This window comes from Panthera onca, chromosome F2, assembly GCF_046562875.1.
Source record: "Panthera onca isolate mPanOnc1 chromosome F2, mPanOnc1 haplotype 2, whole genome shotgun sequence".
Lineage (NCBI taxonomy): Eukaryota > Metazoa > Chordata > Mammalia > Carnivora > Felidae > Panthera > Panthera onca.
Window position 1 is genome coordinate 6301119 of NC_138356.1, and position 15931 is coordinate 6317049.

Here is a 15931-nt window from a genome sequence, read left to right on the forward strand (position 1 = left end):
TATATGTATATATATACATGTATATGTACGTATATACATATACATGTATATGTACATATACATGTATATACGTACATATACATGTATATATATGTACATATACATGTATATATATGTATACACACACACACACACACACACACACACACATATACCACATCTTCTTTATCCATTCATCAGTCGATGGACACTTGGGCTCTTTCCATAGTTTGGTTGCTGTTGATAATGTTGCTATAAACATTGGGGTGCACGTACTCCTTCAAATCTGTATTTCTGTATCCTTTGGGTAGATACTGAATTATGCAATTGCTGGATCGTAGGGTAGTTCTAGTTTTAATTTCTTGAGGAACCTCCGCACTGTTTTCCAGAGTAGCTGCACCAGTGTGCGTTCCCACCAACAGTACCCTCTTCTCCAGTTTTCACTTTGAAAATAACATTCAATTTTGGGATGAGCACTGAGTTATACGTAAATGATGAATCACTAAATTCTATTCCTGAAATCATTATTACACTATATATTAACTAACTTGGATTTAAATCATAAATAAATAAATAAATACATAAATAAATACATAAATAAAATACTTTCCATCTTAATGGAAAACACAACTAAGTCTGTTGATTTTGTTTGCCAGTGTGCCACTAGTTTTTTTGTCTTAAATGCATTGTGTACATAAAGCAGACTGAGTTCTTCTTTATACACATCATGGCACTCAATGTAATCTAGCACAGTAGGTGAGAAATAACTCAGGTTTTCTTTACTCTCATCTTGAGAGATGTTTAAAGCACATCAGTGGCTTCCTCTTCCAACTGAGGGGATGGTAATTTTCAAAGCAGGTCAAGAACGATTGCCTTTAAGCCCAAATGATTCTTTCCATCATAACATGAAGTTTAGAACAATTCCATTTTCAACTGAAACGGAATTAAAAGGATTGTTTTACATAGAGAACACTCCCTCAGGGATCTACGGGGCAGGAAATGTTCCAAATGCTATCGGCAGGTTTTCAGAGGCCAAATGCTAAGATACGTAGGGGAAATCCATGTTAATTATTTTCCACACACCTCCGATTTGCAGACCTTATCGTAAGTAATTCAGCCATGCCCCATGTCCTTTCTTAATGTTATGGCTTTGGCTTTCATTGAAGGGCATTTGTAAGGACATGTCTTATGGAGAACTACTGCTTTGGCTACAAAATCAAGCTCAGTGGTTATTATTGATCACTGCCAGGGTGTCTCTCAATACATAAATATCCACATAAGAAATGTCTTTTAACGTGTAGTGACAGAACAGCCGGGGCTCTCCTGGGAGGCAGAGTGGTCTTCTGTGAAGTCAGATCATCCTGCGTCTGGGCTCAATGTAAAACTTTCCTAAGTTTCAGTTCCTGTTACATAAAGATAATAAAATCAAATGGCCATAAAGGCAGTAGATGACCTGGCTCAAAATGTGTGACACACAGGATCATACTTCATTCTCATCGTCCCACCCCCCTCTCTCCCCCCCCCCAATCCTCCCCTGGTCTCTCCTCTTCTTGCTAGGAAATGGCATGTCAGTGCTTGGATGAAGGCACGGTCAAGACGGCCACAGAGTCAGGAGCGGTTGGTTTCCATTTTCATGCTCTGCCATCTAAGCAGTGCTTTAATCTGGAGAACGAGGAGTTTACTTTAAAATATGTCATATTTTCCCTTTGCAGTTTTCACTCAAATATTACTAAGTGGCCTGTAAGTTCTAGAAAGTGATTAAATGTGTATGACCAATGCTCAGGGCTTAGGCTTTATAAAGGCACAGGTAACTAGGGAAGGTCCACTTGCTGAGACAGAGCAAATGTTTCAAGGGAGCAAGACGGAAATAGTATCTGTTCAAATACTGTCTTCTTTAATGCGGTTTTATGTTTGAAAAGTGCATCTTACAGGCCGACCTCCTATTCTTTCCATTTTCTCCCCCACAAATCCCTGATATTAACAAAGATTTTAGCAAGCAGTGCCTTTAACTTCTGCTCTCGGATTTGGTGACCTTGATATTCTCCTCTTACTTTATGAAGTTAGACGGACGTCCCCTGCCTTACACAGTTGGGTCGACCTGGGTTCTGGTCCTTATGTTTCCCTCCAAATGTTAGATTTTGGACATGTCACTAAAAACTGAGCTTTGGATTCTCAACTCTAAAATGAGAAATATAATGCTTATCTTAAAGAGCTCCTGAGACAACTACGGAATGCCCCTGCTCCGGAGAATATGTCTAATTTACTCCATGGTCTTCATCTCCTCTCCCTCCTTTACGTATGCGGAAGCCATCAGTTACGACCAGAAGAGAGGAACCTAGTTTTTCGTCAGAGCCATGGTTCAGCTTGAATACAAAAGATAATAGTAAAAATGATGCCTGGGAGCTTATATGCTGGAAGAATATGAATGGAATGAAAAAGGAGTTATGATAAAATATAACATGTCCTTGTCAGTAACCGCCAAATTATGGAAAGGGCCCAAATGTCCACTGACTGATGAGTGGATAAAGGAGTGGAATACACGATGGAATATTACTCGGCCATCAAAAAGAACGAAACCCTGCCATTTGCACTGACATGGATGGAACCAGGATGCATTATGCTAAGTGAGATAAGTCAGAGAAAGACAGACGCCATATGATTCCACTCACATGTGGAATTTAAGAAACAAAACAGATGAATACAGGCGGAGGAAAAAAATGAGAGGGGGGCAAACCATAAGAGACTCGTAACTATAGAGAACAAACTGAGGGCTGCTGGAGGCGAGGTGGGTGGGGGTTGGGCTAGACGGGTGGTGGGTATTAAAGAGGGCACTTGTTGTGATGAGCAATGAGTGATGTACATAAGCGATGAATCACTAAATGCTGCTCCTGAAACTAACATTATACTATATGCTAACTACCTAGAATGTAAACAAAAAGCTGACACATAAAATATAATGTGCACCTTTAAGCAATCACAAAATGATGAGTGATTTGCTCTTAAGCCTTCCAAAAAGACTTTCAACGAGTAAATGTATGAAATTGCTTAAGCCTTGAGCTTATAAAGAATTCAGATCTGGTCATCAGATCTCAGAAGAAGAGAGATGAGCACCTGTAACAGAAATGCCTACAAATTACACAAAATTTTAACTAGACTCGTCCAAGCAAAAGTCCTTGCTCCCTGAGAAACAAGCTTTTCTCAGACCATTCACGTGGGAGCTACCACTGTCACCCCCGGGGGCCGGAGACACCTACCAGAGACCTAGAGATGGTCCTGTGCCCTCCTGCCATGGACAACCCCGTATCTGCCAGCATGCTGATGTCACCGCATCACTCTGGTTTCCAACTGGTTCATGTTAACGATGACAGTCTCGATACCCACTTATTTCAAACACTCCCTGCATCAGACTCTGCTGTACGTCCCACAGATGGACCCCACTCAGTCCTCACCCCAGCTCCACATGGCAGGTATCAGTATCCCTATTCTACAGCTAAAGCCACTGAGAATCACCAGACTTCCGTGCATTTCTCAAGGTCATATGGTAGTAAAAGGGATTGCAAGGGGCTCCTGGGTGGCTCAGCTGGTTGAGCTGTAGGACTCTTGATGTTGGCTCAGGTCATGATCTCATTTACCACACCGAAAGGGAGAACTGACAGGTATAATTCTGAGTAGTGAATAAACTACGAGTTCAATGAGGATTTGCTGACGGTCCTTCAGGCACGTTACCCGACTGGATCCTGTGACAGCACGATAAGACCCTCCTGGTCAAAGGCGGTCTGGTTGAGGACTCGGGGATTGTTTGTATTTCATCAAATGGAGACAGTAGTTAGTCCTTTCAATCAGATGTCCCTGGGCGGGGCGGGGCGGGGCGGGGGGCGGGTGGAGTAAGCTTTCTTACTATGAGAAGATATGAAATTATGTTCCATTTCCTCCACACTGCTTTACAAAAATTTGCGAGTATTTCAAGTAAAATGGCACCATCTGGGTGGGAAGGTTTTGGCTCGTCTGGAGAAGCTGGAGGGGGGCTGGCAGTGAGTGGTTGCACTTTTTAGCTTACGCCCCACAGGAGCATATGGCACGAAAAGAGCAAAGTCTGTGGGCTGTCCCTGCGACACTTGCCAATGTTACAAACCTGGAGATGACGATAAGGGACACGGGTCGGGCCATGAAGAAAGCCATCGCCTGGCAAAGCGGCACAACGTGTCTCCGGGAGTGAGAAATGCTCCCCAGCACACATTAACTCAAGACCTTCCTACCGTAGTTCCCTACAGAGAATTGAGGGGGGAGGTGCTCTTAGATTGGCAGTCATACACGAACAGGGTTTTGTGCTGAGCCGTCAGGAACCAGCGTCACCAGGCGGGGTTTCTGGGAGAGCGGGGCACCTGCCGTGAGAAAAATGAGGCACGAGCGGGAGGAACACTGACCTTGCAACTCAGCAGTCGCAAGACGGTTCCTCGTCCTTCCCATGCGCCTCCTGTGCTCTAACAATATACAGGTAGAAAAGCCCATATTTGGGTTAGCAGCATCCCTTCCTGTGCTCTGACAATATACAGGTAGAAGAGCCCATATTTGGGTTAGCAGCATCCCTTCCTGTTGAGGTACACTGCCCAAGTGCTGTTTGAATTGAAATTTAAATGATGCTTCTTCAATCAGGAGCTCTTTTTTTAGCTTTGCGACAGCATAATACACCCAGGATCTTGATGGGTAATCATCATCCATCTTTAAATACACACACAGGTTTTCCATTTTGTGGATTCCAGGCATTTTTAGCTCTTACCTACAATTGCCCCCCACGCTGACAATACACACACCCTCTCTTCTCTCCTGTTAGAGTCAAGCTTCATCCCCTGTCTTTATCGTTTCATTATTTCAACACATTTGTAAGTGCTCCATACCCAGCAACATACTGGCCATTGAGCGTGACTGAAAGACTCAATATACAGACCGCGCCCCCGGGGAGCTTTTCAACCAGTGGAGTCAAAAATTACCACAGGAACTAGAGGGACAGACGGAAGGGAAGGATCAGTGTGTGGGGAAGAGATCGGGGCACATTTTAAAGAAGAGAAGACCTGGACAGGATCTTGCGCTTCGCTGTTTCTCAGGGGTTCGTGGAGTGCACACCTCACGAGTAAAGGAAGTCGGAGCTGTCATTCCAAAGTTTCTCCAGGAGGCAGAGATTTTATCAGAGAAATCATGTGGTTCTGTGAATTCTGCTTCTTCCAGCAGCTCAAGATTGAAAAACATTCTGGTAAGTGTGGTTAAGTAAGCATCATGAGGGTAAAAAAAAAAATAATAATAAAAAAAAACCTTTGAGATGAGCAAATGGGGCATGATTCAGGCGACATGAATATAGAACATTAGCATGCCCCCCTCTGGACAAAGGCTGTTGGGTACTTTATCGTGTTGGGAGTTTTTCCACAAGCAATACCCATTGTTTGGGTGAGGAAACAGTAAGGAGGATGTAAATGGCTTGCCTCAGACCACAAACGAGTGAGACAGTGGGAAGTAAGAGCTGAGCCTTCTGAGTAGCCATGAAACCACAGCGCCAACAGAATGAAACACACACCCGAGTGGTCATTTTTCTGAATGGATCCCTTTACTACAGCAGACACCTAAGGGCCAACAGAATGCACCTGAAGAATGGCTGTTTGGTCTGGTGAACCAATGGCTCCTGACCCACAGGAAGCTGGCCGCCATATTACAGCCCTGGGGCTGTAGGCACTAGGGTCTCAAGACCCCCAACACACCAGGCTCAGGAGAAGGACATTTCTCTGGAGAGTCCTGTGAAACCAACAGCGGAAGACTAGCACAATGAGAGACGTGTTTTGACACTCTCTTCTCTATGTGGCCAACGAGCATGATTTATTCATTTTCCAGATTTAGAGCATTCCAGATTTTATGTTTAAATGATCACAAATGATGGCTTTACCAATGTGACTTTTCAGAACAGTTAATTTGAAAACACAAGGAGTTTGCCCCGAGAATTCTCCAGATGACTTTCAGTTCATCCCGATGAAATTAACTGGCTACCCGACATGTTTTTGGATTATTTACTATTGAAATTATGGTTCTTTCCTCAGGGGTAACAGCTTATTGATATTTAAGGGAAGGAAGGGAAATTCAGTCACTTGCTCCAATGATCTGACTCTGCAATTGAATATACTCACTATATTCACATAGTCACTATGTGAATTCGCTATGTGAATTCATAGACTCACACGGATTCATGTAGATGGTCACGCCCCTTCAGTTCCCCAGAATTACTCATCCACGTGCAAAGAGCAAAAGCTATAGGAAGTCAGTGGAGCAGACTATGTCCCTGCGTCCCACGACTGTCACCACCTCAGTGACCACACTGGCGGTGAGATACAGCTGGAATGGTGGACATGGGTCATGTTGCATGGCCGGCAAGGCTGTCCATGCGGGTGGTGGGAGAATGCAGAGTGGTGATTTCACTACAATAGCTGGTGCCCTGGACCTGCTCATTCTCTGTTGGCATGGCCTTGACTCCCAGAACGAATGGTCTAGTGTATCCAGCTGTGCACTATCATGCCTAACAATGTCCAGTAGAAAACTACAGACCTCAGATGACTGACGTGTACCAATCGTCAGCCTCTGGATACTTAGAAGTATACAGATATCTCAAATGACTTTTTCCAATTTTATACAGAAAACTGACATAGCTAAAGTAAGCCACAGGATGCTGGTAGAAAGGAGAGAAGACAACCCTCCCGCTCTGTCCTCTACCAGAAGGAAACAACCCCTTCACTAGGTGAAGAGAGTTTAGCACCTGGTGAAGTTAAAGGAGTTAATACTGAGAAAATCATTCCCATTGTTAAAGAAAATGCTCACTCAGAACCCTAGCCATTGTTAATCTGAAAGCTTCCCTCCCCACCTTTGGATCAGTTCCTTTGGGATCTCTGAATTCATCACATAGTCATCACATGCTTTCTGCTTTTCTCCTCTTTCATCTAAGGTCTGGCCTGCTGGACCAGGGAAGGAGGTAAGCGTTTAAATAAAAATACGCACACACGTACACACACACACACATAAGCCTTTTACGATATTATCCTTACTCCTATAATCTACTCTCTTACGTAAATTTTCTTTATCTCAGACATAAGCTGGCATCCCCTCCAAAGAAAGAAACAGAAATTGGCTGATTTTCTGTGGGGGGATAAATAAATCTTTTAATACAGTTTTGAGCCGGCATTATTTGCACCACTCAAACCACATAAGCCAAACCTTAGAGAAAAGGAGAGAAGACTGCCCTGCAGCCATACAATGTTACGATTTTGCACTGAGGACAGAGCCCCCCACCCGCATCCCCCGGGGGCAAGAGGAATTGAGTGCATCTGGAAGTTAATCTGCAGTGAAGAAGGTGCCAGCTAGCTGCACAGTTCCCACCAAGATACTGCTGCTCGAGAGATACAGCCGAGTGATTAATGGAGAGGAGCAAACACCTCCCAGCCAGAAAGAAGTCCCTCCTAAAACCAACTATAAGACTGTCACCACGGAAAATTGTAAAGATTCATAAAGTCAACAGAAACAGGAAGTGATTTTGAAGAGTACAATTGTGCCTGGAGTCTGCTAAACGTTAGGACCTGGATAGCTGATGACCAGCTTGGTTTTCTTTCTTTCTTTTTCTTTTGTATTCGGGGGGAGGGGCAGCTGGTTAGTCTCTGATCTCTGCCGCCGTCCACAAGGATTTGGATTTCGGCTACAATCACGTTCCACAGGGAAGAAACTAATTCCATTTTGCTAATCCATATCACCAATTGCAACGAAACCGATTCTCTCTTTTAAGAGCTTGTCAAGTAATAATTACTCCGAGAATGCAAGATGGGCACTTTTGAAAATGACTTCTGGACCGATCTTTACTAGGCTTACTTGAAAGGAAACGTTTAATGCTGATTCCAAGAGAGGGCTCAGGATAAACTAGAACATATTTTTCAATCAAAGCCTGAGGTAAGGCTGATGTCAGATAGGGGGCAGCACAAGGTTAATTATACCCACAAGTCTCTGCCTTGTCTTCAACGTCTCTCCAGGTGTAGTCTGGCGATATTATCCAAGGTAGGCTACGGTGACATCTGAGAAAATCTGGAATATGTGTACATATAACTACAGCGATGGATGGAAAAGAGGCAGGCACGGCAGTACTCTGACTGTGTCGCCTCACTTCTCATACTTCCCCACTTTGGTGACAGCCACACCCTTTTCTGGGACTGACCCAAGTTCAACCATGGGGCCCACATGAACTCAGGGGTGACCGGAGTCAGCATATGCCACGTAACCTAAGACGGTCTCGGCACAGTGGGACTCCTGTCAGTGGCTTGGGGAGGAAACACTAACTCCCCAAGTTAGTGGGGGAAACTTGCTCCCCCAAGTTATGAGCAAGAAAACAGGTGCCTTTGTAAAAAGAACAACCTGTGTGCCCAGCAAGCTCGGGTGGGTTGGCTGCCTTTGGAGAAGAAATTTGAGTTCAGGAAATAGAACCATATCCAGAATATTTTTGTGGTTCTGGTTGTTGTTGTTGGTTGTTGTTGTTTGGTTGGTTGTTTTGATTTGGTTTCTGTTTTGTTTTGTTTTGTTTTCCCAAGCCCTTACAAATGTCCTTTTAGGACACTTCAACACTACCCAGGTTGAACTGTAGGGACGCAAAAGTCTTCTACTCTCAGGGCAAAGATAGCAGAGGATTGACACCCTACAGGTCTTTATTGTGGTAGCCATGAAGCAAGGAAAACTGATGAGAAAAGAAAAAGGCAAACCTTAAGACCAAGGAACAAGCAATTTTGATTCCTTCTATTTTTGCCCTAATAATTTTTCCCTTGTTTATCCTTACATTTTACTCAACAAGATGCAGACCTTCGCAAGAGTAAAACTTTTCTTTAAATTCAACAAAAGAGAACGTATATACAAAACTATCATAGAAATTGAAGCTTGAGGAAGGTGTTTTCTTAAGGGGCACAGAGAGGGGACAGGCAGTGTTTAAGCGGAATCGTGTTCCCTCAAGATACACGCAGTCAAGTCCTAACCCCGGTACCTCAGAATGTGACTGTATTTGAAGACAGGGCCTTTAAAGAGGCAAAGTGAGGTAAAATCAAGGTATAATGGGATGTGAGGGTGGGCACTAATCCAATATGGCTGGTGTCTGTATCAGAGGAGATTAGGACACAGATACACATGACATAAGACCCTGTGAGGACACAGGGAGAAAAGGGCCATCTACACGCCAAGGAGAGAGGTCTCCAAAGAAACCAGCCCGGCCAGCACCTTGACCTCAGACTTTGTCCTCCCTGTGAGAAAACAAGTTCTATCGTTCAAACCACCCAGTCATGGGTGGCACTTCGTCATGAAGGTCCTAGTGCACTAACATAGGGCAGAGCAGCGGCCGCCCTGAGAAGGAAGTTCCACCCGGGGCCAGCAGCCTGCCTCTCCTGACACCTGCCCCACGGGTTCCAGACTTGCTCAGCCAGCCTCACAGTCACGTAGCCCAATTCCTTACAACGAATCTCTTCACATGTACATCTCCTACTGGTTCTGCTGTTCTGGTTGATTCCTGACTAATACAGAGAGCATGCAAAGTGAGGACAGAAGCTCCGAGAAGGCTCTGGAAAATACAACCAATCGAGAAACACGAGAGGAAGAGGGGTCCATGATGCAGACAAGAGAAACCCAGAAGGCGTGGCAGGGAGTCAAGGACAGGGTGCTATCTGAGAACGAGACGGGCATAGGATTGGTCGAGCGTGCCAAATCTCCCCAGAATGGCGTGCCTGGGTGGCTCAGTTGGTTACGTGTCCGACTCTCAATTTCAGTTCAGGTCATGATCTCACCGTTCATGGGATGGAGCCCCGCAGCTGTCAGCACAGAGCCTGCTTGGGATTCTCTCTCTCCTTTTCTCTCTGCCCCTCCCCGGTGTGCTCGTGCCCTCACTCTCTCTCTCCCTCTTTCTCCAAATAAACAAACAAACTTAAAAAAAAAAAAAAAAACTCCACAGAAGTTAGGGGACAGCCAGCCTAAAATGAGCATCGGAAACATGATGATGCTCTAACTTTGGTAAAAGAGCGTCAGGGAGGGAACCCAAGTGCCCTGGGCTGAGGAATGGATGGCAGACAAAGAAATGAGCAAGAGGGATTATCCCTCCAAGAAGTTTACCTACAACACACAGGAAGATGAGAAGCCATTAGCTAAGGGAACCCAGAAAAGGAGGAGGGTCATGGACATTGATTACCTGTAAGACGACAGAGGTTTGAGGATGTCCCGATGCTTACGAGACCAAATCAGTGAAGAGATTACAGATAGCGTAGGAAGGAGACCCTGACACAGCAGAGACTCCAGAAGAGCAGGAGGTGAGGAGATTCAGCTCACAGGGGCAGGGAATCACCCTGGACGGAGAGAAGGAAACGTCTCCACTGAGATGGCAAGGAACGAGGGGAGGGCGGCTGCCGAAACACATACGTAGGAAAAGTGCTCCCAGAAGCTGGATTCTAGAGTCACGGTGCACAACTGGGTCAGACCATTCCCCTGACCATGAAGAATTATGGTCGGGGAGAGGGCTTAGGCATTAGTATTGATTAAATTAGGGTTGGGTGTTTGTTTGTCTGTTTGTTTTTAAGTGAGAAATGGGAAAAGGAATTGGCTCTTTCTGGAAACAGGAGAGAGACACAGAAAAACCAGGCAGACTTGGGGTCAGATACACTTGGAAGGCGGCGACCTGGCCTCGGCAAAGATAACAGTGACTTTATTCGGCAGAGTTCAATTAGCTGTGTAGAGGAATCGGGAAGACAAGGTCGTGGCTTGATCCAGGGTGAAGCTCTGGTGGAAGACAGAGGCAGGACAAGAAGGCAAGGCAGTTGAGTGTATTGGCAAGGGAGGTTGGACTGATGCCTCACAAGGTCCGGGTGAGGCCAGAAGAAGAGAGAGTCTGGGAGAAAACGAAGGGCTGCCGGGCAAGAAGGCATCCACAGGTTTCCAGAATGGTACAGCAGGAACTGAGCTGGGCAGCGGACTAAAGCACAGGAAGGACCTGGCTCAGGCTGGCTCCGCAGTTAGCAAGGTGCCACTTCAGTCAGTTTATTTCATCAAGATTAAACGAAGTAACGCACACGAAGTAGATAGCTTTACCGGCCTGGCATACCCTTAAGTTTTGGTCCTGTCTGCTACGGGGGAGACAGCTGTATGCGTGCAAGTTGTGGGAGGATGGAAGTTTAAGATGTCCCAGGTGAGACCGCCTGGCGAGACCCGGGTGTGGGTGGGCATCGGGGCGTGCCCTGCAGGTGAGGGACACGGGAGAGCACACCTAAGCGCCACGCCCGTGGGCACACCCAAAGTGTCGGCAGGAGCCAAAGACGTAGATCCAGGGCCAAGGTAAGAACCTCCCACCCCAGGGCCACAAACCAGAAAGCCTGGCGAGAAGGGAGGCTGGGGTGCTTCGTTTTAAGGTGCTCACGGTGACAAGTCACCGTGCCCTCACATGAGGCAGTTAAGGCAGTTGGTACTAAGACATGACGAAAACCTTGAAGCTTTCAATACATTCGGAGGATACTGGGCAACAGTTCAGGTACCCAAGGTGGGAAAGCTATTTGTAAGACGGGTCTAAAAAATAATCCAAGCCTTTTTCCACAACCCTAACTTTCTCCCCAGGTCTGAGCTGGCCATTTCAGACCCGTACCTGTCCTGACATCCAAGCATCTAAATCCCGTCTCTAGAATGATGTCCCAGATGACTGAACCATGACCCTTTCCAATGTATAGTATTTTAAAAGCGTCGTTCTCCAAAGCGATCCTCAATCTTTTCAAACAGTGTCGCTCAGTCCTCAGCACGGAAGATGAAAGCCGCGTTTGAACCTGCACTCCGCCTGGGCTCTCAGTTCCCATGTGAACACCACAGCGCCCCCCTTTCAAATCTTCAGCTGCTTCTTCGGAGCGAAATAAACCCGAGGCCACCAACTTCTCTTCTGAAGCTTTATTTTTCAATTCTTTGACCCTCTCCCAGTCTGAACTGATTCTAAACACTCCTTAGTCCTCTTAGCTATAGATGCAAGCAAACCAATGTTTCCGTACGTTGGCATTCCAGGACGATAGCATAACCCCTCACCTTTCATACTTCATCTCCAAGTAGTTGGGGCTGGGGTGAGAAGACGAATGGTGTTACGTGAACTGGCTAACTTTTTGTGTATGTTTAGCTGGATGTATTCCCTTCTAGCAAGTTTTATTCCTGGATATCTTTTGGAGATATGTGTATACATACACACACACACACACACACACGTACATATAGACAATTACATATCACATGTTACATAAATATATGAATAATTAATAAGTATACTATATTACTATTTATAAAGGTGATTATTAATTATATACAATTACATGTAATTGTTAAATGTATTTATGTTTCATTTCTATTTCTATTTCTTGTCTACTGTTCTCCCACGGAGTTGTCTTTGCACACATTTTAAGATTCTTCATTCCTTTTTATCCTACTCTGCAGGGCTATATAATAGTTGTTAAGCAACTAAGAAGCTCTTCTCAAACTCAAAACTTCAGGTGTTCATTCAAATATCAAGAAGATGTTTTTGTTTTACCGGTGCACTTACATATGACATAAGTACGAACAGAGTTGCTTTTGTTCCTAGCATCTTCGTTTTGTGTAACAATGTTTTCTCACAAAACCACAGCCTCTGAACCAAAGATCTCCTAAAAATTTTAATTGAAATTGAGAACACAGCTGTCTTTTCTTTGCTTTCAGTTGCCATAATCGTCTTTCTAATGGAGAACAGCCCTGAAATTACTAATGACTTGAAAAAACGATGTGCTTTTCAAATCTCCCCTCCCTCTGTAGCCTTTACTTCTCACTGATAGAATTCCTGTAAAATACAATACACAATTATGGAAACCCAGGGTACCAAGGTACAAACGCTAATTGTAGGTGAAATGAGCTTTATAATATTTGGAGGTTTAAATGATGGGTTTTAGGTCCGGAGCACAGATGAAGATAAAAAACCTGAAACTCTGAAGACTAGATACACAGATAAATACATGGGCATTTTATTATGATGATTATATCTCAAGACTCATGCTACTGGAGATAATGTTCTTAAGGTTCATAATAAATAAGGAGCTAAAGTGAGAATTTTTTTTAAAGTAGTTTTTCTTCATCCTTCAGTATCCCTGAAAAGAGTGACTTTGTCCTTTATCTCAAAGGAATGGAAACCCCTTATCCACTCTCCAAGGTGCATTTCCAAAGCATTACATCTTCCAGAAAGTAAAACACACATATTTCAAAGGGCCTCCAGGCCAAAGTTGAGATTTTTTTTTTCTTTTCTTGTTTTCTTTGTTGAAAGAGACCAAAATAAGAATCATTTCACTTACCAGAAAACTAGCCTATATACGTGGGTATTTAGGTATTCATTACTAGAAACCGACTTCCATGTAATTTTATCAAAGAACAATGTAATAGAACCTTCAGCTTCCCTCGGTGGAAAATAAAAAGCAAAGCAATTTTTGAAAACCTCCACAACCCACACTTCAGAGGATAAATATCAGATGGCTTATTTACAAAAATCACTGATATTCTTAATAAATGAGATGACATTTCAGTACTAAAAGGGCTCATGTGTGGATACCAACAACCCTAAATAGTATATTGGCTTTTGCTTCATAAACCGTAACACCAATCTGATGAGTCACAGGAAATTCTGAAGTATCTCCAGTGCATTCGATGGGCCTGAATCTTACCTTAAGAAATATTCACGGAGGACAAAACCAAGCGCTCCAAACTGGGGCAGGCAACCAGGCAAAAAGGCCAGGCAAACGAACTTAGCTCCCTTTCCAGGAGACGCTGACCTTGCTGCGCACCCTAGTACTTTCCCTGACCACAGTTTTCAGCAAGGGCTTGGGGGGCAAGAGGACTGTCACTCAAATCCTCAAAACACCGCTGGCGGCCCGATCTGCGCAGTGCGAGCCTCGCAGTCCCCCACCAAAAACTCTTCCAGGAAATCCCTTACTTCAAGGAGGCCACGCTCTGAGAATCTCCGGAGCTCGGCAAGGACGGGTTAGAATCCCCGCCACCCGCTTGGCGCCCCACCTGGCGTCCGGGTGACTGGACCACCCCCACCCACCCCCGGGAGCCTCACTCCCCCCACCCCCACCCCGCCTCCCACTCCAGCCGCGACGGCGCCCAGACCCCGCACTCACCGGATGATCACGAACATGACCAGGGAGTTGCCCACCAAGCCCACGACGAACACCACCGAGTAGACCGCGGTGATGATGACCGGGATGGCAGGAGAGATGTGCGCGGGCTCCAGCGGCGCGCCCTCGGAGCCCCCGCTGCTGTTGCCGTCGCTCTCGGCCCAGCCCGGCGGCCAGCCGCTGCCGTTGGGGGGCAGGCAGGTGCTCGGGGGGCAGGTGGGACCCGGCTCCCCGCGGAAGATCTGGACCGGGGGCTCCATGGTTGGCGGCGAGGAGGGGCGGCACCTGCGGGGCTGCGGGAGCGCGAGAACCGGCTGGACCCGGAGAGGCAAACTTTGCCGCCCACGGGCCAGCGCGAGGAGCCCGGGCCCCGCCGAAGGCCCCCCACCCCGCCCCCGGCGCTCGTCCCGCGCTCGCTCCCGGTCCCCGGCTCCTGAAACCCGCCCCCAACCCTTCCTGGGCACGCCCCCTGCCCCCACCCCCGTCGCGGCGGCACGGTCCCCACCCGGCCGCTCTGGGCCCCCAGGGACCAGAGAGCCCTGGAGCACACAGCCCGCGCTCGCCGGCCCCGCTCCTCGGAAGTCGGAAGCCCAAAGCTCACCCCCGGGTCCCGGAGGCGCGCGCGGCGGTCCGGGGCAGGTCCTGGCCGGGGCGGCACGGCGCGCTCCCGGGGCCGGCTCGGCGCTCGCGGTCGCCGCGCACCCGCAGCCCCGCGCTCAGCCCAGCGCCGTCCCCGCGGCTCCCGCGACGCGCGGCGGCTCAGCCGGGAGGACGCGGCCCGGACTCGGCCGGCTCGCCGGCCGGGGGGCGCACCGAGCGCGCGGGGGCGCTCCGCCCCGCCCCCGGCCCCGCCCACTCGGCGGGGGCGGGCCCAGCCCCGGGCCCCCCCCACCCCGAGGCTCGCCCCGGGTCTCAGCGGCTCTTGGATGCCCCTAGGACAGAGCCGCTGTGCCACTGAGCTTTAGTGGTAAGGAAGGGGCTGCCCCCTCAGGGCGAGTACGCATCTGGAGTATTCAGAAGAGTCTCGAACTACTGTCGCCTTCGTTCCCGGGGACAAAAAGTGTACTTCTGAGTATTTGGAGGACCCATCCAAAAAGCAAAGTAATCCAGTTAGGCCAGATCGTAAAATACTGATGACTTAAAAATACATCAATAGAGGGGCGCCTGGGTGGCTCAGTGGGTTGAGCGTCGGCTTCAGCTCAGGTCATGATCTCACGGTCCGTGAGTTCGAGCCCCGCGTCGGGCTCTGGGCTGATGGCTCAGAGCCTGGAGCCTGCTTCGGATTCTGTGTCTTCCTCTCTCTCTGCCCCTCCCCCGTTCATGCTCTGTCTCTCTCTGTCTCAAAAATAAATAAACGTTAAAAAAAATACATCAATAGAATATTTCTGTGCATTCGGTTCCTTCTAGTCTTCTCTGAGATGACACGGACCACACGTGACAGGTGTTACTTACCTGCGGATGAGTAACTCTCCTTACGCAGGCCTCAGTGTTGGTCCAGGAGTTGACAAACTGTCTCTACCTCTTTCATGAATCCCTGCAACCATCACATTCTCCTCACCTTTCCATCACTAGGGTGCCTTCTCTAGGAAACCCCCAAGAACCTGAACCCCCATAGGGAAATTCGGTCATCATCATTTCCGTGCATCACGCTGCCAGTCCAAGGATGGCGGTCGGATTCTGCTGGGGGAAAGAGGCCCTCGGGCAATGGGACCCCGGGGACAGTGAGGAAGAGGAAGGCAGACTAGGGTGGGCTG

The 15931-nt window shown here is 47.3% G+C and overlaps 2 protein-coding genes across 3 annotated transcripts in view; one reads left to right on the plus strand and one right to left on the minus strand.

The window, feature by feature from the left end:
* LOC144615029 (uncharacterized) overlaps positions 1-11913 on the plus strand; it is a 73201-nt gene extending 61288 nt beyond the window's left edge. The window contains exons 3-4 of one of the 2 annotated variants that reach the window (XM_078441450.2): positions 5082-5227; positions 11623-11913. In XM_078441450.2, the coding sequence (XP_078297576.1) occupies positions 5082-5227; positions 11623-11687 (211 nt within the window). In that variant the 3' untranslated portion in view covers positions 11688-11913. The remainder of the gene's footprint in view (positions 1-5081; positions 5228-11622) is intronic. The other variant, XR_013553362.2, reaches the window with a different exon arrangement.
* OPRK1 (opioid receptor kappa 1) overlaps positions 1-15114 on the minus strand; it is a 31249-nt gene extending 16135 nt beyond the window's left edge. The window contains exons 1-2 of the mRNA XM_060610528.3: positions 14779-15114; positions 14181-14470 (exon numbers count right to left, since the gene is read on the minus strand). Coding sequence (XP_060466511.1) covers positions 14181-14437 — 257 coding nt within the window. The 5' untranslated portion in view covers positions 14438-14470; positions 14779-15114. The remainder of the gene's footprint in view (positions 1-14180; positions 14471-14778) is intronic.
* Between the last annotated feature and the right edge of the window lie 817 nt (positions 15115-15931).